The sequence below is a fragment of the Meles meles genome, chromosome 7 (assembly GCF_922984935.1).
Source record: "Meles meles chromosome 7, mMelMel3.1 paternal haplotype, whole genome shotgun sequence".
NCBI lineage: Eukaryota > Metazoa > Chordata > Mammalia > Carnivora > Mustelidae > Meles > Meles meles.
Window position 1 is genome coordinate 80,165,191 of NC_060072.1, and position 24,582 is coordinate 80,189,772.

Sequence of the window (24,582 nt, forward strand, 5' to 3'; positions counted from 1 at the left end):
AATTCTGACTGTATGTATAAAGAGTGTATAACAGTGGGGGCAATGAGAGATGAGGCCGGAAATGACATAAAGGAGCTTTGGAGGAACAGCAGTGATATTAGAGAACATAGTAGGACTCCAGAAGATTCTGTCAAGCCAAAATGATAGACTACATACAATAAAATACTCCCAAAAGGGATAAATGCAAATTTTAAAATCTAACTACTCAACATGGTGGCAATGATTAAGAGCAACTGAAAAAGACATAGGGGTTTTTCTGACTACGGGGTTAATATGGTTCAAGTGAGTGAAGGGGTAACCCATAAAACAAACCTTTTCAAAATCCAGGTCCTCAAAGGGAGAAGTCAGAATCTGACTTTATGGTGTAGTGCTTGCCACACTACAATTCAAATTTTGTGTCATTGCATTTGCCTTCGGAGGTCTACAGGGTTTTTGACAGGGAAGAAGGATCAGACTTGTTCTGTGAGGGCTCAAAAGACAGATCTGGTGGGGGGAGGTTAGAGGAAATTCATGTTCACTCAAGAGAAGAACAAGTTTCTGCCTAAACCCTCCAAACACAGATGGGCTGTCTTGGTGGGGTTTACTGTGTTGAAACATGTTAAGGCAGAGGCTTGATCATGATCATTTGGGTGGATATCTCCAAAGACCATCCAGTGCTGATTAGGTGTGGTAGGAGGGGAGGATAAAAATGAATAAGAGATGTCCTTGCCTTCTAGGCACTCACAATAGTGTCATGGTCTATATTGGTGAATGTGTAGGCTTATTCAAATTATATTTTCATTCCAAACTCTTATTTTTTAAAGGTTATTTCTCCTAAATACTAGCTTTTACAGTTCTTTGTGTATTAAGAAAAAAACTGTATCACCAAAATCTCTTCATTCCAGTTTTTCAAATAAAAAAAATAGCATTGATTTACAATCTAACATAAGCAAACCCATACTTGTACTCTTAAGAGTGGAAAGCTGTTTTCTGTTCATGCCACCATGGGAACCCATCTAGTAATCAAGGCTCCATGCTATCTGGGAAGTGGACACAGATTTTGCAGGCAGTTGTACAATATAAACTCCTGTTGACAACATTTTTAAATTTACTATTAAAAATACAAAAACAGGGGCGCCTGGATGGCTCAGTGGATTAAGCCGTTGCCTTCGGCTCGGGTCGTGGTCTCAGGGTCCTGGGATCGAGCCCCGCATCGGGCTCTCTGCTCCGCAGGGAGCCTGCTTCCTCCTCTCTCTCTGCCTGCCTCTCTGCCTACTTGTGATCTCTCTCTGTGTCAAATAAATAAATAAATAATCTTTTAAAAAAAATACAAAAACATTTTCTAGACAATGGGAGTCACCTTTTTCATAACATCAAACTGAAAAAGGCACTATAGGTCAAAGACATTCACTGCTGTGAATGAACCACAGTAGTGGTGACCTACATTTTCTTACAGACAGATTTATCCTGAAAAGAACCAGAATGGCTTTTCTCTCTGTCTCTCTGTCTCTTTTTTTCTTTGATTAATCTTTTTTTTTTTTTTTTTTTTTTTTAGAGAAGGAGTCATGCCCATGTGCATGCATGTGCAAGAGAAGAGGGAGAGAATCCCAGGGGGACTTCACACTGGCCTATGTCAGACTTGATCTCACAACCCTGTAATCACGACTTGAGCCAAAAGCAAGTTAGATATTTAACTGACTGCACCACCGAGGCACCCCCAGAATGGTCATTCTACTCAGCATACAATATCTATTCTTCTGTTGTGAGAATCTCATCTTTGACGAATACTTTCTCCAGTTATGGTTATTATTTGTGATACCCACTTGACTTTGATCACCAATTTTAATTGTATAGCTTCTGCTGCAGGAAATATTCTCTAGTTTAAAAATAGAGCCTTAATGAAAACTGTAATAGATTAGTCAAAGCAAAGCAATTTCTGCCTATTTTAGAATCTTTAAAGACTTGTAAGATTAGGGCATTTTGAACTTGCTAATGTCTGCACTATTTTTTTAAATAATAATAAACTGATTTTTATAATGGATTCAGTAAAAACAATAATTTGCCAAGCCTCTTGTTTATATCAAGGAATAAGAAAAATTGAGGAGGGAATAAAGAAAGCACAACAATTTTTAATATTTCTCTTGAATGAGATGAGAACTCAAAACATACTTTCCCAAATAAATGCTATCTACTTTTCAGAAATATAACAAAAATAGGCATCAAGTACAATCAATGGGGCTTGGAATTTCTACTCTGACATGCTGACTCCATGAAATTGCCTTAATTCTATACAATATAAATCATTGAACAGTATTAAAATTAAGTGTAATTTGAAATTAATGATGTGAAGAATTTATTTCAGTTATCACTTAATCAAACCACTTTCATAATTTAGCTCTTCACCTTGGCTTCCCAGAAACTAATGAAAGAAATAGCTTCCCAAATGGTAGGGGGGAATGGACTTTAGCATCTGATCTTTTATCACACACCACTTACTACCTCTGTAACCTTGGACAAGTCCCTTCACTTCAGTAGACCCAAGCCCTCATCTGAAATAGGCACAATAGCACCTATAGCATAGATTATGCTCATTTATATGGCAAATGTGTACCAAGTGCTCACTAAGAGCTAGTCACATAGATATTAGAAATTCAATTAAGAACAAGATAGACATGATCCCCTATCCTTACGCAATTTACATTGTAGTAGAACAGGAAACTAAGACAGTAGACAAGTAAAATAGTTGCATATCATGATGATCACTTCCAATATTCTGACTCTAACCCCACTTCTGGTCACCAGTTAAGATTCCACACCCAATTCCAATGGATGGGGGGTGGAATTCCAACACCTGATGGGCATCCCATAACTCAACTCAATTCTGACATGATTTACCCAGAGATAGCATCAGATTCCATAGGTTAAAGTCTCCAACAAGACTCCAATCCTACAAGACTCACCACTCCCCCACCACCCGCATCTAACACCAATCCCAAGTCTAGGTTGTCACCTGTGCTGTAACTGGCTATGGGGGTTCCAAAGACCCCCTCCTTAAGGTTGGTTAACTTCCTAAAGTGGCTCACAGAACCCAGAGAAACTTTTCACTTGCTAAATTATTGGTTTATTATAAATGAATATAACTCAGGAATAGCCAGTTAGAAGAGATGCATTAGGGCAAGGTACATAGGGATGCACTGGGACAGATGCATAGGGAATCTTGCAGGATGCATAGGGAAAGGATGCAGAGACTCCCCTCACTCCAGGCATGCTTCTCTTGCTGAACATCCACATGTTCACTGACCCAGGAGCTCTTTAGGGTTTTTATAGTGGCTTCATTTCATAGGCATAACTGATGAAATCAATGGCCATTAAGGACTGTTTCTAGTCCTTCTCCCCTTCCAGGAAGGAGGTAAGGGAGTTAGAATTTCTACCCTCTAATTATATGGTTTGTTCTCCTGGCAATCAGCTCCCCTCATCCTTAGGTGGAGCCCAAAGTCACCTCAATAACATAATAAGAGGCACGTTTAATGTTCTCATCACTTAGGAAATTCCTAGTGTTTTAGGAGCTCAATGGGATGGAGAGTAAATATGTATTTCTTGTTATAAATCACAATATCACATCCAGATACAGAATACACACAAGAGGTAGACATGGGGAATAATGGGTTTCTACTTATATATATGGTCCATGATACAATAAAGACTACTACAAAATGGTGATCACAGATATAAACCACTTGGCACATAAAAGGCATTCAATAAGCAGGAGGTTTTATTCTTATACTGCTTCAGCACAAGATATGAAGAAAATTACATACTACAAGTAAGTAGGATTTGAAATTTAAAAGAACAATAACTAGCAATCCTCAAAAATTCTCCCACAAGATACCTAGAAAAACTGTATCAAATATAACAGTCATTCTTTCTAATGCATAACTGTGTTCATAAAAAAAAAAAAAAAGTAAGACAGGCATCTGGCTGGCTCAGTGAGTACACCATAGGACTCTTGATCTCGGGTCTGTGAGTTCATGCTTCATGTTGCAGGGGAGAGGGTGGGGAGGAAACTAAGGTAAATTCCCAAAGACCAAGACTATAAAACAAGCTGTGACCTACAGTCATAGACTGACACCAAAGCAGTTGGCCTCAAGGTGATTGCCAGTTCCCATTACCTACTGACTTGGGTTTTAATGGCTACCTGGCAATGGGAAGCAAGAGCTTGGGCTTGCAACAAGATAGAGTTTTAGAACTGAAGCCCTGCATAAAGTACTCATTCTCATTGAAAAAGAAGGCTGATCGTCCACCAGCAAAGAGAAAACCCAAGGAGACTTGTCTGTCTTGGCATAGATTCAGGTGTTTAAAATTTTAAAACTCCCCTGAAATATATGACTTCTGGCCTACCCTCATGGATTTAGGCCTAAAATTCAATCTCTGGTTGGTTTGGGAACCACCAAAACAATAAATTAACATGCAAACATGACCTCACAATCCAAAATTACAAAACATACCAGAAAACAAACCCCCATGAAAAAAAGTCAACAAAAACAAGAAATTAGACCCTCCAGGACTACATCAATTAGAAATATCAGATAGAGAATACAAAATTAGAATGCACAAAAGAAGCATATCAGAACATAAAAGTAAAAATCTGGGGTAAAAATACACTGATGATGGAGGAGAACACTCATACAAAAAATTAATTGAAAATGAAAATTAGGGACACCTGAGTGGCTCAGTGGGTTAAAGCCTCTGCTTTCGGCTCAGGTCATGATCCCAGGGTCCTGGGATCGAGCCCCACATCGGGCTCTCTGCTCAGCAGGAGGACTGCTTCTCTTCCTCTCTCTCTCTCTGCCTGCCTCTCTGCCTACTTGTGATCTCTGTCTGTCAAATAAATAAATAAAATCTTTAAAAAAATAAAATTAAAATTAAACTGAAAAAATTATGGGGGGAATGGGTGACTATAAAATATAATAGGATTATCTGAAGGATGTCTGGAATTTAGGCAGATCTCCTAAACTGTCTCTATTAGAATGAAATGTATACATCATATATTTTAGAAAGGTTCAGGACTGAAAATAAAAAGTTGGATTAGTCTCTCCTTTGGTATGATGAAGAATCCTGTGCTTTTCATAATATAATAAGATGCCTGAGAAGATCTTGGGTTTTCATTAGAATTACCTTATTTAGAAATGAAACAAATATTCATTTGTTTTCAAATTTCAAATTTCAAATTTCAAAATTTACAATTTTGATCAAGAATAACTTTTACAAAGAGCCTCTCTTAGAAAAGGAGATTCACAAAATTGGTACCTTGTTGTTCACTATATATGTAAGTCAAGAGTGTGTGGGAGGGTGTCCCAAGATTTTTTTAAAATGCAGGTGTGTATAAATAAGGGGCACCACCATTTCATTCCCCGCTTAACAGCTGCTTAGAAAGTGCTTGCCCATCTGCTCCCCAGTACCCTGAGCAGGGGAATGTGACCAAGTGAGAAAAGAAAGAGGGTTGACAGAAGGGTGGGAATGGCACTCACCCTGCCTGGTATGAAGAGCAGGACTTTTCTGTACATCCAGTGGAAGCACAGAAAGTACTTGGGCTGGAATCGTCAGACCAGACAGCACCCAAGGTAGCCATCTGCAGTAGCAAAAGAGGTCAAGGGAAGAGGCTGGTTTGAGACCAGAGATCCTACCATGGAACTCAGCAGTGGGGAGTCCCACCCGAAAGCCAACATTTACCCTCTGGTAGGAGGGCATCCTCTACCATCAGCATCCCAGAAAAGCAAGGAGATTGCAATCACTCAGAAGAGAGAAGTGACCTTCCCCCTGAAACTTTTTCCCACCCTCTAGACAGAAGACAAGATGATAATAAGTGTGCCTGACCCTGGGGGAGAGTGTTGAACCAGATACACAATCAAAGTCTATAACTTATGGAATAGACTGTTCTAATAACAGAAAGTGACTAGAAAATTATGGGATCTGCCTAAAGTGTTGGTAGAAGGTTGGAAAGCAGAGTTTGGCATAGAATTCTTAAAAACAGGGAGAGGGTTGTGGGGTTATGGACATTGGGGAGGGTGTGTGCTATGATGAGTGCTGTGAAGTGTGTAAACCTGGCGATTCACAGACCTGTACCCCTGGGGCTAACAATACGTTATATGTTTATTTAAAAAAAAGAAATAATAAAAAAAGAATTCTTAAAAACAGTTTATATGCCCAATTTATTCCACATCTCAATAATGCAATCACAATTATGTGAAAAGCAGAAAAAACAATACACTATTCAAGCCCCAGCTTGAATATCAGACCTGCATTAGCAAAACCTATTTTACGTAAGGGTTGAAGTTTAACTCCATCTATAGAGATGGGGTATGCAGGCAAACACTTCACCTAGCAACAAACGATGAAGTGCTGAGTGGCACAGACTATGAGTTGAGAGAAGGAAAAGTACTGTGAGCCACACCAGTGAGGTCTCAAAGATAACACAGGGCCTAGGCTGTGCCTGGAGGGATGGATATAATTGGCATGGGTAAAGAGACGTCTGGAAGAGCTTGCAGTTGGAAAATGTAGCGTCAACAAAGGTGCAGAGCTGAAAACCCAGGCAACGTGGTCTACAGAGCTGCTCTAGGATTCTTGTGAGGGAACCATGTGACAGAAACCACAAAGGGGGGTGTGGTTAAAGGTTGTATTTCAGAATCTATGACCTATCAGCCAAAGGCATTTGCATTTGACTGGCTAAATAGCAGTTTTGAGGTTTTGTTTGTTTGGTTTTTTTATTTGATAGACAGAGATCACAAGTAGGCAGAGAGGCAGACAGAGAGAGAGGAGGAAGCAGGCTCCCTGCCGAGCAGAGAGCCCAATGTAGGGCTGCATGACCTGAGCCCAATGTAGGGATCATGACCTGAGCCGAAGGCAGTGGCTTAACCCACTGAGCCACCCAGGTGCCCTAAATAGCAGTTTTGTAAAAAGACTTTTGAGGTGATTGTCAAAGGAAGACAAAGAAGCATTTTTAAAAATTTTTTTTATTTTTTCAGGATTCCAAGATTCATTGTTTATGCACCACACCAAGTGCTCCATGCAATATGTGCCCTCCTTAATATCCAACAAAGCAGCATTTAAAAAAGAAAACAATTGTTAGTCACATACATAACATAATATAATAAAAAATAATAAAAATAAATTAAGGAAAAAAAAAGAAAGAAAGGAAACATTTGTTTTCCAAAAGGACAGAGTCAGGCTTCAAAAGAACTGGCTGGCCAAAGTATTAAATTTAAAACTACAAAATTACCCTGGTAACCAAGTTTAAATTAGTTTATTCATGAAGGAAAAACAGTTGCTTTCTTGCATGATTATGTATATTCAAATGTCATGATGTATCTTCAGATACCAACCTGGATACCAACCTAGAAAATATCAGGTATAAAATGGTTTATAGGAAATATTCAAGGTTTCTCTGTGTAGGGATCAGGCCTAGTCAGGGTGACCTTTTTATTTTTTGTTTATATCAGAGTTACAGGTCTTATCTGACTGTCCCATATGAAGTGCTTAATCGTCCTGCAAGCAGGACAAAGTGTCCCTTTGTGCTTCCACATGATCAAAGTGGAATTTGGTGCCACCGGTGTTCAGTGTAGGTTGTTGAGAGGAGCAGAAGGCTATGTAGGTCTGAATCGCATGTGTTTTCCAGCTTCGCCAACTAAGAAATGGAGGCAGAGGGCTCCACTGACCTGTTCGATTCCATGGCATTCCTACAAGGCAATACGTCATTATATGCAATTGACAGCACATCTTTCAGGCCAACTTGTCCAGCCCTTCTGATTAGCCTGCTGAGCTATTCTCCTTCAATAACTATCAGCGAATTAATTCAAATGTGGGTGTATTTTGAAGTTACTATCAACAAGACAAATGATACAAGCCTCTTAAGCAGTGCCCATATTCAATTATTCTTAATTAGGCCGTGCTAATCTAAGGAAGAGTTATCCCACAAGATTCTTGATGCCTCCCTGGATATACCAGCGTTATTGTCAGAGCATCTGCCTCCTTTATTGCTAATTCCAAAACATACGATTTACCTCTCACTTTATTACCTCGTGGGGTTTTCCCCCTTGAACCTGGAACATGCAATGGTGTTCTGTTACCACCTTTTTAAACTGGCCACAGAAGGAGCAAAGTGAAGTTAGAAATACACCTCAGAGGGCTCCAGGGTGGCTCAGTGGGTTAAGACTCTGCCTTGGGCTCAGGTCCTGGTCTCAGGTTCCTGGGATCAAGCTCCCTGCTCAGCGGGGAGCCTCCCTCCCCCTCTCTCTCTGCCTGCCTCTCTGCCTACTTGTGTTCTCTGTCCATCAAATAAATAAAGTTTTTTAAATCTAAAAAACAAGTTGTATCACACTGATGCAGACATGAAGAGACTTGCTTTATTACTGCTCCCTCTGCTTCCATACCGATGGAAGGAAATACTTTTTAAAATCCTGACTGTGTTTGTTTGGTCTTTACTGCCCCATGGCCTGTGACTCAGAAATGTTAGGTTAAGCATAAAAATATATGCTATTTCTCCATAACATGACCTCTAAAACAGAATTATTTCCATATATGTTATTCAAAGATGCAAAATGCAGACCTTCTCAGGTCTTCATTGGTGACACAGAATGCTGACTGAGACTTTTTCTGTTATCCTAATCCTGCTGTCAATTTTGTCACCCTTTGCACTGGTCTAACAGACACGGGGCCCTCTGCTCAAATACACACAGGTCCTACTTTGCAGTCAGAGTTGCAGGTAAACCTGTGAGTACAGGTAAAAATCTGCGCTGGACAGTGAAAGTCAGTGGTGGAGGGAGGAGGAGATGAAAGAAGGACAGATGGGGATGTTTTGAACTTGGGAGTAAAAAGTCTTTCAAAATGCTTCAAATAAAATTATATTTTTCTTGGGTTCTTTTCCTCATATAAAGCAAGTTTCTTCTATCCTTCAAAATTACAATAAACATGGTTCCATCACAAGTAAAAGTTGAACAGAACAGAAAACATGTCTAAGACGTTTTGTTCCTCAACTGACCCCTTAATAATTTAATTTTTCAAAGCTAAGTTGTAAATTAATATAATGAAAATAATACTTTGCCTTTAAAAGTAACTTTTGAAACCAGAACTTGGCCTTAGCATTTTTGTCTTCTTCCGCTGATGGCAACTTTCAGCCAAGCTGGTTTTATGTTTTGCTGAGAAGCATCATGCTGCCAAAGGCAGTGGTGACACCGAGACAGGAGAAGCCGTCTACTCACACTGGAGTTGGGAATGAGAAGCTGAAGGTGTATTGATCCCTAGGGACTTGTTTGAATTTATTTCAAAATACCCATAACATTACATTTATCTTAACCAAGGGTACAGTTCAGGAGCATTTACTACCTTCACGCTCTTGGGCAACCAACCTCAGAACGCTTTTCATGTTGAGACACTGAAACTCTGTATCCCTCAGACCACCAATCCCCTTCTTGCCCTTCCTCCACCCCCACCAGCTCTGTAGTTGTCCACCTTCCTCTTCCTTCATAGTTCTCGGTGCTCCCACCCTCTTCAAGCCACCGGCAGGCTCCTTCTAGCCCAGTGTTTATAGGTAACACAGCATAGCAGAAATATTTTGAGAGATAAGAGGTGGGGAAAAGCTCCTGTGACTTGACAGTGGTCCCCCTAAATCTCAGGTCTCCCGTCCTGCTGTTGCAGTCACCCACTGTCAGTCTGGGCTTGGAGATGACATGTGGTCAGAAGGTGACTAGCAGGGGCGCCTGGGTGGCTCAGCGGGTTAAAGCCTCTGCCTTCAGCTCAGGTCATGATCCCAGGGTCCTGGGATCGAGCCCCGCATTGGGCTCTCTGCTTAGCTAGGAAGCCTGCTTCCTCCTCTCTCTCTCTCTGCCTGCCTCTCTGCTTACTTGTAATCTCTATCTGTCAAATAAATAAATCTTAAAAAAAAAAAAAAGAAGGTGACTAGCAGCCTAATGCTGTGTCATACAGCCTATGTCCTTCACCTCCCTTCATTTCATCACATAGGCATTTTATCAGCTCACGTCTCCACAAGAAGGGTGAGTACAGGACAAGACACTTTGAGAGAAACCACATTCATGGACCTTTACTGCAATATATTGTTATAATTGTCCTAGTTTGTTATTGTTGTGGCTAATCTCCTACTGTGCCTCATTTAAGAATTAAACTTTATCAATAGTCCTTGAGACTATTAAAATACAATTTTTATTTCTATGAGAAAGCTTTTTACCTTTAGCCAAAAAAAAAAAAAAAAAAAAAAGGAAAGAAGGAAGGAGGGAAGGAAAAAAAGGAAAGAAGGAAAGGGGAATCAGTTTTATGATGACATAAATACAAAAGCATAGGTTTAGCCTAAATACTGTAGTAACAGCCAAAAAAAGTAAAGATCAAGACAAAGAGAAGCTAAGAAATGTTCCCAATTAAAGAAGACTGAAGAGACATGACTACTTAATGCAATGTATAAGCATCAGTTAGATCCTGAACCAGAAAAAAATAAGCTACAAAAGACATGATTGAGACAGTTGATAAAATCTGAGTCCGAGCTGTGCAGAAAATAATAGAATTGCATCATCACTAATTTCTTGATTTTGATTATTTTACCATGGTTATGTAAGAGAATATCCTTATGCCTAGGAAATACACACTGAAGTATTTAAAGGAGACACAATATATCCAACTTACTTTGAAACGGATGAGGAAAAAAACCTAGAAGGGAGAGATAGGGAGAGCAATGGGGAAAAGAGAGAAGGGGAGAGAGAGAGAGAGAATGATAAAGCAAATGAGGCAAAATGCAGAAAAAAGGATATAAAGGAGTTCCTATTTCATAACTTCTCTAGTTTGAAAGTATATCAAAATGAAAAATTACCTGAAATTCATGATAACAGAGAGAAACACAGGTACTGGCTAGCTCAAGGCTTATCTTCTCAGAAACGCATGTGTCTAATGACACCTCGTGCGGGGCATCTCCCACATGCCCTACAGACCTACTCCTCACCACCCCCTACCCCAGGTTTGATCTCCGGGAGGCTAATCTCTGAGGACTCTCCCAACAGGCTCCATCATGCCCCCTGGTCTTCAACTGGACTTGCCACATGAAGATGCTCTCGGGGTTCTAATAACCTCCACCTCCTTCCTCTGCCCCTGTAGGCTTAGAAGTGATCATAGCTCCTCACTGTCATACTTTCTGGAGTATTCCAGAGCCCGGGTGTTGTTTTCCCTAAACCCTGACGACACATTTGTAGACTGCTTCTTCATTAACCGCTCCTCAGTTACCCAGTTTGAACATGCTCTCAGGATGCTCCTACAACCCTGACTGGCCCATTCCCATTCTTGAAAAGCTTCTTATGAAGCAACCTGTCAAAAACTAACTTTAGTTTAGTTGTAGCTAAATCTGAATTTTAAATATCCAAAGTTTATAATGTTTTTGTTTCCACACTCCTAAATTCGTCTCCTTTCAGCACACAGGTCAACGTACATTCTTCTTCAGCTGCTGATGTCCGTGAATTGTTACATCATTTCGAAGCGGCTTAACTCTACTCACTCCTTCCGCCAAGGGCTGGCACTGCTTGGCCTGTTATTTCTCCTGTCCTCCGTGCCCTGTTGGGCATGCCCCACGACTTCATCTAATGTCAGTGTTACCACACTTTAGTTCAGTATTGGAGACATCACTGATACCAAGATGGCTGAGGCATGGACCATGCTTTCTACCTGCTCACAATCCAAAACCAAAATGTCAATGAATACTGATAAGTAAAGTAGACTGTCTGGGATACCCTCTGTCATCCTCTGAATGACTAAAGCACCTTCTCTCAGACCTTTCTTGCCTGGCCATACAGTGTGGGAATTCCTTCCCCTAAGTGTCCTCCAGCTCTATCTAAGCAGTCCACAGCCACTGCCTGGGAGCCCAGGAGCAGGGTCTTGGTCCCTTCCGCCTCCTTATATCCACATGCCACTGTCTTTGATTGACAATAACATTTGTAAGATCACCATGCCCCTGAGCCTAGTCAGTGTGGCCATTACTCCTTCCACAGAGGACTGGGCTTCCCTCTTAATTTCACAATAGGATATCAGAGAAAATGTAGTCAACTTTAATGAGAATTCACTAAAAATCCTGGAATAATGGAAGGTTATAATTTAAAAACGACCACTCTGCTCTGCGCTGGTGTCCTTCACCTGACTAACTTACTGCTTCAGTCCATCACCAGAAGTACCCCAAACTAAACCTTCACGGATAAGCCATCAGGAAGATTAACAAATAGATCAAATAAATCCTCTAAAGGATGGGAGACTATGCAGCCATTAAAATTATGCTTAAGATCTATACAAATACTGAATTGTCAGACACAATGTTTTAAGTGAGGGAAAACATTACAAAATACCGTGCGGAGCATGAATTTGTTATATACACATGCACACATATGCACGATATATACATATGTGTGCATACACGCATGCATTTATACACATATGTATAAGTACACACGCGTATATATCCATACGTGCACATAAATTAAAACTCACGTTTGCTCTTGTCAATTTGTTAACCTGGGAATTGCGGTTCCAGAACTGCCATCCTCGCCTGGCTCAGGGTGAAATCAGCAGCCACACTCAGGGAATTCTCAGTCAGATTCTGTGCCAGACAGACACAGACTGGCCTGGCGGCTTCTAGCTTGTCCTCACTCTTCTTATTCCCAATAAGAAGGGAAGCTGCACACCACAGCAGCCCCTCCCCAGCACGCCCACCACCCCCAGCCGAGGCAGGTACAGAGATGGCAGAGCATCCCAGAGACCTCGCCACAAGCCCCCACTTTGTAGCAGGGTGTGGTGGGGTCTTGGGACTGCCCTGCAAGCTCAGCGTGTCCCCCCTCACCAGCGCTTCTGGAGGGTTGCTCGGTGGCTCGTTTTTCAATCCTCCAGCGCCCCCTTCCAGATTTTCACTTCCCCAGTTCTCCACACAACTGAGAAAGGTCTAATCCCCTTCGTCAAGCCCTCAGTCTACAACATTCATGGCAGCTCTGCCTTTGTGACTTAACTCCGACTGATACAATATACATATATGTAAAAAAAAGTCTTAAAAGATACATTCCAAAAGGAACCCCCGTTTATCTCTGCACGGTAAGCATATGAGGTTTGTTTTCCTTTTTACTTGTGTTTTCTAATTTTTTTTTTAATAATAGCCATGGTTTGGGGTGCCTGGGTGACTCAGTGGGTTAAGCATCTGCCTTCGACTCAGGTCATGATCTCAGGTTCCTGGGATACAGCCCCACATCCGGCTCCCTGCTCAGCGGGAGCCTGCTTTTCCTTCGGCCTGCTGCTCCCCTGTTTGTGCTCTTTCAAGTAAGTAATTTATGATACTACTCGAAAGTTATATTAAAAGCTGGGAGCAGGCTCTTTCCTTTCCATTTCTTCCTCCCTGCTAGCTGGAAAGCAGACATGCTGGATGGAACAAGAATGACATTCTTGTACTGCTGGTAGAAGCCATTTACAGAGAATGACAAAGGAGTAGGCAAGATGGAGATTAATAATAGATACCCCACATTTATGTGAGAAAGAAAGAAGCTTCTAACTTCAAGTCACCATTATTTTGGGCTTGTGTTCATTTATAGCCAAATCTCATCTGAGGTAGTCCTACCTAATACACAAGTTCATAATGGTTTTCTTTTCAGTATTAAGTTCTAGAAATGTGGATATAATATGGACATATAACTTGGTATTTATTACATTATTAAAATAATCCAAATACATCTGTTTATTTTTGATCTTCTTGATGTGCAAATTCTGAAAGAAGTCTATTAAAAATCAACCCTATGATAGTGGCTTTATCAATTTCTTATATTTCTGGGAGATTTTGTTATATGTAACCATCCTCTATGATGTTTGTTACTAATAGTTACTGTATATTTTTGTAGATTACTATACAAAATTATTTTTTAAAATTCTTTTATCCCATTTTATACTTTGAGTCTTGATTTTGCTATTTCTGATAATTTTATATTTGATTTCTTTTGTTTTAATTTTTCTTCTCTTTCCCCATTCTTCTATTTTCCTTCTTTCTTTGCCATTTTCCTTAGGTATTGTAGGATTAACCTCAGAGGGTTCTGAGGGTGAGCTATTTTGAGGGATGATAGGCCTGCAAATTGCCCTTAGCTTCACCCATTCCCTTGATAAGCATTCAGAAATACGCTGGGATTATTTTATGGCTGATGAGTGGGCAGACACATAGCTTGAACCTATAGAACAGTGAGGATGGGAGGTCCTAGAAAGAGGTGGGGAAAAGGAGGTGGAAATCCTATGGAATGGCTAAGGTCTGCAGAATCCTTACTCGGTGCAGCTAGCCATATCCAAATTCTGTGTCCACATGGAAATCACTGGGGACTGGAGAGTCCATACCACCACCAGGCAGCGTATGTGCTACTTTGTGCTTAGTGCAATCAAGTCCATAAGCTTCAGTGTCCTTTTCCATAAAGAAACATTGTATCTTCTACTGACATGGGTGGTTTTGCACTGACTGCATCACCATTTTGTTGTTAAAGTCACCAGATACTTTTCTTGCAGAGAACTGGAAGCAAACTAGTTTTTTGAAACCAAACATGCAGGTTTTGTTCTGTTTTTAAATCATTTTGTTTATATAAAAATGATATATGTTTATTTAAAAGAATGTCTAGCATGACAAAGAAGTGAAAAAAACAAGGAGACAAAGAAGTTAACATTTATTGAGATCTCACCATATGCCAAACATTATTTGAAATATTTTGTGGACATTAACTCATTGAGTTCTCACAATGGCTTTACAAAGTAGGACTATTACTGTACCCATTTTACAGAGAAGGAAACTGAAAAATAGTACTTAAGGAACTTGCTCAAAATGAGTCGAGAGACAGAGCCATTTCAATCCCGCCCCCACCTCTAGCTCTTGAACTTCTCATGCTTCTCAGCAAAAATAAGTTAAGGGTTTCATCATCTCAAATTCCACCCCTCAGAAATAACTATGATTAACATCAGGTGAACATCATTTCACAGATTTTTTTCTACAAACATACAGGTAGAAGAATAGGTAGAAATACATTTTATAAAATAGGGTTATACTATGCATGTTATGCATGCATAGGAAGGAATGAATGAAAGGAATGAAAGAAGGAAGGAATGAATGAAAGATTACAAATGGACAAAAACTTAAGAGCACACCTTGCATGAAGGATCAAGATTAACGTAATTCCGTAACTAAAACGTTAAATAATTTAAAATGAGATTGATATCATGACACATTTTAAACTCCTTATTAGTGAAGGCTGCTAACTCTCCCTACAACCTCCTTGGTTTCCACCTCCCAATTTTTGCAAATTACATTATTATTGTCAAAGTGTATTATATTGGATTCTGGTGTGTAATCATATCCCCACTATTTCCAATTAGTTTCATATCAAATGGATTCATTGTTCATCATAAATTCTTTTAATCATTGTGTCTCCACTGCTGAGGCCTTTATGTTGATTCAATAGTTAATTGATTGCCTTCATTTATAAGTAGATTTTCAAGAACGGCTCAAAGATTTACCATTTTTTGAGTTCATGCATGTTCGCCTTTATATTTATTTTATTTTTTTAAAACAAAGATTTTATTTATTTATTTGACAGAGAGAGAAATCACAAGTAGGCAGAAAGGCAGGCAGAGAAAGAGGGGGAGGCAGGCTCCCCGCTGAGCAGAGAGCCCAAAGCGGGGCTCAATCCCAGGACCCCGGGATCATGACCCGAGCTGACGGCAGAGGCTTTAACCCACTGAGCCACCCAGATGCCTCTGTCTTTATATTTAAATGAGATATATTTAAATACATTTAAATTAGATCTTGTCTGGTCATAAATGTTTGGTCACTTTTTTTCATTCATTTGTAGACATTTTCTCAGTCTATTGAAAGTTGCCATACAGAAATCTAAAAATAGCTTTTCTTTCCCCTGTGAGCATAATCTGCTCTTCCTAACATCATATGAAGAACTCTATCTTTATTTTTGCAATTTAACAACTTAACCACAATACATCTAGTTGTTAGTATTCAGAAACAAAATTTTCTGGAATAAGATGTGCTCTCTCAATCTGCTGATTATTTTACTACAGTTTTCATTCCAAGGAAATCTTCTTGTATCTTTAAATACTTTCTTGTTTTCTGTTCCATGTGTTCATGCACAATCTCTAATCTGTGGTGCTATTGGCATTTTTCTAACTGTGATGATTTTTTTTCAGTGACATTTGACTCACTGTGCTAAAACTTTTCTTTATGTCAGCAAGTTAATTCTCAACTGTCTTCTGTTCCTTTATTTATTTATTTATCATATTTTTGAAAGATTTTATTTATTTGACAGAGAGATCACAAGTAGGCAGAGAGGCAGGCAGAGAGAGAGAGAGGGAAGCAGGCTCCCCGCGGAGCAGAGAGCCCGACTCGGGACTCGATGACTTGTGCCGAAGGCAGAGGCTTTAACCCACTGAGCCACCCAGGTGCCCCTATTTATCAGATTTTTTAATGGCATGCTTGTGATCCTCAACTTGTTCCTTAAGCCTCTTTTCTTTTTTTAGAGAGAGAGAGGGCATGGATAGGGACAGGAGAGGGAAAGAATCTTAAGCAGGCTTCACATCCAGCATGGAGCCCAACACAGGACTTGACATGGAGCTTGATCTCACAATCCTGAAATCATGACCTGAACCAAAATCAAGAGTCAGAGGTTTAACTGACTGAGCCACCCATGCACCCCAATTAGACCTCTTTTTAAATCTCATTCAACTGCTTTATCACTTCATTTGTGAGAGTTACTTTAATGAATTCATGACCTTAATAAGTTGTTCCATAGTATGAAGCATTTGAGTGAAATTTGTTCCTTAGGCTATAGTTTCTTCTAGGCTGAATTTTTTTTTTTTTTTTTTTAATTCTGTATCACACAGTTATCTTGCCATTTGTAAAATACCATGTTTATTCTTGGACAGCTCCGTTGTGACAGGGTTGGGCTGGAGAATCCAACATGGCTTCACTGGTCCAAAGGAGCTTAAGACGACTTTAGTCACATGCCTGGACTTGGCAGAGATGGCTGGAAGCTTGTTCTCAGCTGGGATCCTCGCCTTCCCCATGGAGTCTCAGGATGTCTCCAGAGGGTTTCTAGAGTAGGGTAGTCAGACTTCTTACAAGGAAACTCACGTTTTGAAGAGTCCAAGAATTTGTTAGTCCCAAAGCAAGCCTGCCATACTCTACTGGTCTAAGCAGTCATAGACCAACCTTAATTCAAGAGGAATGTCAGAAAATTTGCAGCCATCTTTTATTCATCTAGTAGGCTTTCTTGGGAATTGACATTTAACCAAAGACTTAAAGGAGATGGGGGGTTGTCCAGGGAAATGTTTGGAAGATTTGCAGAGAAAGGAAAATATGGTGAAAAACCGCCCAGTCAAGAATGTGTCAGGCATGCCAGTGTGCCTAAAGAAGAATGAGCAAGCAAAGAGTATTCAAAGAAATTAGAGAAATAATGGGAGAGGACAGGTCACTAGCAGAAACTGTAAGGTCTTGTAGACATTTAATTAAGGACTTTGGTTTTTACTATGAGTGATGTGGTGGGTCACTGAGAGTTGAGCAGAGATACGACATGGTATGATTTCACCTTTTAAAAGGAGCAGTCTAGTTGCTTTGTTGAAAATAAACTATAGCTAGACAGTATTGGGTCAGGGTCTCCATTTAGGAATCTGTTACACTAAGTTAAGCAACAGAAAACGATGGCCCACACAGGCAGATTAGAAAGTGAGGTAGTAAGCAGTGGTTAGATTCTGGATTTAATCTGCAGGTTGATAGACTAGTATTTTTAACGGCTCATGTGTGAACTGTGGATGAACATGACAGAAGTAAAGAATGGCTCCAAGATTTTAACCTGAGCAATTGGAAAGATAGATTTATCATCATCTAAGTAAAGAAGATTCTAAATAGGGCAGGTTTAAAAGAAAATTTTTTTAAAAAAAATCTGTTTTGGATACGTTAAGTTTGGAATGGATACTAGATATTTTATCAGAGATATCAAGTAGGAATGGGCACTAGAAAACAGTCTAGAATTTGAGAGATATCTTGATTGATGATACAAATTGGGGACACAGTTGATGATTCTAAAGATGTCAACTGAATGAGATCACTGAGAAGGTCTCATATATTCTAGATACATTAAGAGAATGGGGAAAAAATGGGAGTGACAGAAAGGAAACTGAAAAAAAGTGCTGAATGAGGAAAAAAGAACACAGAATATGATGAAACAGAGGCCAAGTGAAGAAAGTGTTTCAATGAAAATGGTACTTCTGGGGTACCTGGGTGGGTCAGTTGGTTAAGCCTCTGCCTTAAACTCAGGTCATGATTCCAGGGTCTTGGGATCGAGTCCTGCATCAGGCTCTATGCTCAGTGGGGAGTGTGCTTCTCCCTCTCCCTCTGCCTGCTGCTCCCCCTGCTTGTGCTCTCTGTCAAATAAATAAATGAAATCTTTAGACAAAAGAAGGAAGGAAGGAAAGAAAGAGAGAGAGAGAGAGGGAGAGAGAGAAAGAAAGGAAAGAAAGAAAGGAAGGAAGAAAGGAAGGAAGGAAGGAAGGAAGGAAATGGTACTTCAAAGTCTGCCAAGGTCAAATAAGAGGATGATTAGCAATTAGACATTGGAATTAAGAACACATGTCACTGGTAACCTTGACAAAAGAGTAACTGAAACAGAATACAGACAACTCTTTAAAGGAATTTTGCTAGAAATAATCCAGTAGAGTGAGAAAAAAATTGTTAAGAGGGAAGAATTGTATGGAGCAATGTCCTTGAGTTACACGGGAGGGTATAGGATCTAGTACAAAATGAAGTACCTGGCTTTAGATGGAAGCTGTAGTAACATGGAGAAGCCAGAATCCAAGGGAGCAGACTCAGTTTTACAATACATTTGAGATTAATGTTTGCATAATTCATCAGTGGTGCCAAAAAGCAAACTAACAGGGTATGGTGAATCATATCACCTTATACTATCACCTATAGTTCTGTATAGTAGATTCATTATAATCTTGCCAGCATTGAGTTTCCTCTCATTTAAAAACAAACCTACAAAAAAAAAAAAAAAACTTTCATTATATTAAAAAAAATATGCACCCCTTCTGGTTTGATTTTCTTTCACTATCAATGAGGGTGTACCTTTTTTTGGAATAGAATTTTATTTAATATCTTTATAAATAATATGGCCAGAGTTCAAACTCTTTTCCAAATTTACAAAAAATTGAAATTCTGCCATTTTATAAAACACCTCTCAATTAATATTCATTTGCCAAATTTGAGTGTCTACCATGATTAGTCACAGTACTAGGTGAGAGAGATACTACAGTAATAACAGAAATCGTTTTGCCTTCAGAGTTTACATTCTAGAATTGTACTATTCAACATGGTAGCCACTGGTCATTAATGGACAATGAACACTTGAGACGTAGCAAGTTCAAATGGAGATGTGCTGTATGTGAAAAATACATACTACTTAGTAGGAAAAAAATATGTGTAATCTCACTTAACATTCTAATACTAACTACATGTCCAGATGATAATATTTTGGATATATAGGGTTAAGTAAAACATATTAAATGGCTGGCTTAGTCAGTAGAGCATGCAACTCTTGATCTCAGGGTTGTGAGTTCAATCCCCACACTGGATGTAGAAATTACTTAAAATTTTTAAAAAATAAAAAAAATAATAATCTTAAAATTTAAGTTATTTTCAAGGACTTTTTACTGCTTTTGTGGTTACTAGAAAACTTAAGATATGTGATTGCATTTTGTTTCTGTTCACACTGTTCTAAAAGATTAAAAAAAAACCCTACTAATAGATTTTAAATGCTAAAATACAGGCAAAGCTCAGATCAGTTTTGCTAATTTTCACAAATAAACTTTTTTAAACTTAGCTTAAACTCAAAGAAATTATTTCCTAAGATTTTATTTCTTTGACAGAGGCAGGGAGAGCAGCAGGCAGAGGGAGAAGCAGGCTCCCTGCTGAACAAGGAGCCTGACATGGGTTTTGATCTCAGGACCCTGGGATCATGACCTGACCTGAAGGCAGATGCTTAACTGACAGAGACATGCAGGTGCCCTACTCAAAATATTCTTTAAAAAAATAAAGAATGTAAGGGCACCTGGGTGGTTCAGTGGGTTAAAGCCTCTGCGTTCAGCTCAAGTCATGATCCCAAGGTCCTAGGATCAAGCCCCGCATCAGGCTCCCTGCTTAGCAGGGAGCCTGCTTTCTCCTCTCTCTCTCTCTGCCTACCACTCTGCCTACTTGTGATCTCTGTCTGTCAAATAAATAAATAAAATCTTTTTAAAAAAATATATATATATACACACACACACACAAAAATTAAAAAATAATAAAAATAATGTAAAGGTAGAAGAACCCTAAAGTAACAATATTCAGACATGACAGTCTCAAAAAATAGTCTTATTCTACTAGTATGTATTAAGCTATACAAAAATTTTCATCCTTTTAATTAAAAAAATAAAATTATATTTTGCAACAACATGGATAAAGCTAGAAGGTATAATACTGAGCGAACTCAGTCAGGGTAGGCAAATATCATATGGTCTCACTCATATGTGGAATTTAAGAAACAAAACAAATGAGCAAAGGAAAAAAAAAGAGACAAACCAAGCAACAGAATATTAACTATAGAGAACAAACTGATGGCTACTGGAGGGAAGGGGGTAGGAGGCTGGGGGATATAGGGGATGGGGATAGATTGAAAAAAAAAAAAAAAGGAAAGAAAATAGCTTTTTTTTTTCAAGGTATTTTGCCTGTAAAATGATATAGAGGTTATCTTGATTTCATAATCTAAATAAAATTCAAAGATCCTAATAAAAAAAAATAAAATATAACAATCTGACATTTACTTTGATGCCTGAGGTACACTAGCTTTTTGTCCACAACTTAATGCCCCTTAGAGTAAATTAAATTACACTTAACTAGCAAAATGGCCTAAGTGGTTATTTACTATGAAGTTAAAACTCATTACTTAGCACACTTACATTTCAGAAGTCTGTGCGCTAATCTCTGCATAAGTACATTACTATGAAATAAGCAGCTATAAAGAATAAGGTGGATCTAATGTATTGACAAGGAAAAATCATATATGTGGAAAAAGGCAAGTTGTAGAAGTGTGCAAAGTAGGATCCAATACCCTTGGATATCCATACCTTTGTTGTCTTACAACGTGCATAGCAAAAGACTTCATATGCTTTAAGTATACTTAACATACAGTGTTCTGTAGTTTCAAGTACACAGTATAGAGATTCAACAACTCTATACATTACTCAGGGCTCATTGAAGTATGTGTACTTTTAATTCCCTTTATCAATTTCATCCATTCCCCCCACCCACTTCCCTTCTGGCAAGCACTAGTTCGTTATCTGTATTTAAGAGCCTGAATTTATTTTTTCCTTTTTTGTTCATTTCTTATTTCTTAAATTGCACATATGAGTGAAATCGTATGGTATTTTTCCTTCTCTCACTTATTTCACTTAGTATTATAACCTCTGCTTCTATCCATGTTGCTGCAAATGGCAAGATCTTTCTTTTTCATAGCTGAGCAATATTCCATCGTGTGTATGTATGTACAGATATTTCTTCTACGTATCTATAATCTCTATCTTTATATATCACATCTTCTTTATCCATTTCTATAGATGGACATGCTGGGTTGCTGCCATATCTTAGGTGTTGTAAATAATGCTGCAATAAATATAGGGGTGTATACATCTTTTCAAATTAGTGTTTTCATCTTTTTTGGTAAATACTCAAGTAGTGGGATTACTGAATCGTATGGTAATTCTATTTTTAAATTTCTGGGGGACCTCCATACTATTTTCCACAGGGGCTGCAACAGTTTGCGTTCTTACCAACAGTACACAAGGTTTCCTTTTTCTCCACATCTTCACCAAGACTTATTTCTTGTGTTTTTTTTTTTTATTTTAGCCATTCTAACTGGTGTAGGGTGACATTTTATTATCGTCTTAACTTCCATTTCCATGATTAGTGATGTTAAGCATCTTTTCATGTTGTCTGTTTTATGTTTGTCTTTGGAAAAATGTCTATTCTGTTCCTCCGCCTATTATTTAACTGGATTATTTGGTTCTTTGGTGTTGAGTTACTAAGTTCTTCTTGTATTTTGGACATTAACCCCTTATCGTATATATCACTGGCAAATTATCTTCTCCATCAGGCTGCCTTTTGTTTTGTGATGGTTCCCTTCGCTGTGCAAAAATCTTTACTTTGGTATAGTCACAGTAGTTTAATTTTGCTTTTGTTTCCCTTGCCTTAGGAGATATATCTAGAAAAATGTTTCTGTAGCTGATATCAAAGAGATTACGGTCTATGTTTTCTTCTGGGAGTTTTATGGTTTCATGCCTCACATTTAGGTCTTTAATCCATTTTTTTTCGTGTGGTGGAAGAAAGTGGTCCAGTTCATTCTTTTGCATGTAGCTGTCCATTTTCCCAACACCATTTGTTGAAGAGATGGTCTTTTCCCCGTTATATATTCTTGCCTCTTCGGTCATAAATTAATTGACCATATAAATGTGGATTTATTTCTGGGCTCTCTATTCTGTTCTATGGATCTCTTATTTCTGTGCCAACATCGTACTGTTTTGTTTACTAATACTTTGTCGTATATCTTGAAATCTTGGACCGTGGCACCTCCAACTCTGTTTTTCTTTCTCTAGATTTGAATACTTGGGGTCTTTTGTGGTTCCATACAAATTTTAGGATTGTTTTAGTTCTGTGAAAAATGCTACTGGTATTTTAATAGGGATTGTATTACTTCACATATTTTTTTTTAAAGATTTTATTTATTTGAGAGAGAGACACTGAAGAGAGAGCAAGAGAGGGGAGAAGGTCAGAGGGAGAAGCAGACTCCCTATGGAGCTGGGAGCCCAATGCAGGACTCGATCCCTAGACCCCAGGATCATGACCTGACCTGAAGGCAGTCACTTAACCAACTGAGCCACCCAGGTGCCCTACTTCACATACTTTTAATTCTCCTGTATTATTTGAATTTTTGCTTCAATGGAGACATTTTGTAACTTACCAAAGATTTAATTGAAAATATGATAAAATTGCTAATAAATATTTATTATACATTTTCATCATGAATTTAAAAAAACTGCTTCTTGGAAGCAGTCATAAATTCAATAATCTTTTAACACCCTTAATACTGTAACTAGAAAACCCATTGTATAAATAATATGTAAAATTGCAAACTGCAAGATCATAACAATACAGAGAACTTTGAAAGCAAAATTACACAGAAAAGGTGCTAGCTCGAATATGAAATGTGATCCCCCTGGAAATTATAATAAATATTTGAGCCAGTAAAATAATGTAGTCTGTTGCCTACCCAGTAGCTATCTCCCAAGCTCCGAACCCTTCTACCCAACCAACTTCTAACATAACCCTGATGTGTTCCTTTTCCTCCAAGCAGCCATTCTTCAAGGGAAACCATCTCTAAGTTTGGGGCAAATCTTCATGGTCTGGATCAACTGTTAGTTTTATCGCCTTAGCAAAGTGACTGTTTTAGGCACAGATATTATATGGCTGAGAGCAAGCAGAACCTTTCGCTTACAAAAAAGACATATACGTCTGCCTGTAGTTGTGCTGCAATCTGGATGTTAGCTGTCACTCTATGGCCATGTGGTGAGACCAAGCTCACATGGTGAGACTGGTAATGGAAAAACAGACAGTACTTAACTTCCTGATCGACTGCAGAAATACTCCAGAAATACTCCAGAAACTGCCCACTGCCTAGGCTCCTGGTTATCAGGCATCCCCAACCTAAACATTCCAAAATTGTTTTTGATTGTTAGAATAGTTCAGACGCCATTTGAAGAAATTAAACATTTATGGAGTACATGTTTATTTAGCAACAGCAATACAGTTTCTCAAGAAAAGGATGACTTGAACTCCACCAATACAGAACAAAGCAACTTTCCATTATTCTCAGGTTACACCCAAATCTATAATTTATTCCCCTTAAAAATTTTTAAGATACACAAAATACTTGGAGAAGATACCAAAATTGTTCTAAAATCATATTTTAAGGTAAAAAGCAATTTAAAGGTAGTGATTTCTACATATCACAGTACACCAACAGGCCTTCCTGCAGTTTTAGAATCATTACTACTCGAAATATTAATATATTTATGCAAAATGCCTGTGAAAAATTGAAACACCTGCAACCTTTTCCAGTTTTTGATTTCAGGAACAGGTGCAAACCACAATCTTCACAGATCTTCTGTTATAACATCCATCAAAAACCATTGGTCCAGCTCTCAAATACTGATGACAATGCATATTGCATGTGGGTTCTGCTAAGTCTTGAATGAATGACATATTCTACAGGTATACAAAAAGCCCTGAATTATTTTTGCATAACATTCCAATATTCCCTGAAGAGATTTTATACAAAGTTGAGAACAGCTATTTGCCATCATAGTCAAAGTCAATTTACTTTTTAAATGGAATATAACACTGATGTGTTCCCTTCATGTTTTATAAGGAGTTACTATGGTATTATGTGTGTGAATATGCTCATA

The 24,582-nt window shown here is 38.7% G+C and overlaps 1 protein-coding gene across 4 annotated transcripts in view; it reads right to left on the reverse strand.

Annotated features, from left to right (window-relative positions):
* Nucleotides 1-7,087: 7,087 nt before the first annotated feature.
* GXYLT1 (glucoside xylosyltransferase 1) overlaps nucleotides 7,088-24,582 on the reverse strand; it is a 75,271-nt gene continuing 57,776 nt past the window's right edge. Inside the window, exon 8 of one of the 4 annotated variants that reach the window (XM_046012598.1) lies at nucleotides 7,088-7,370. In XM_046012598.1, the coding sequence (XP_045868554.1) occupies nucleotides 7,347-7,370 (24 nt within the window). In that variant the 3' untranslated portion in view covers nucleotides 7,088-7,346. The other 3 variants (XM_046012595.1, XM_046012597.1, XM_046012599.1) reach the window with 3 other exon arrangements.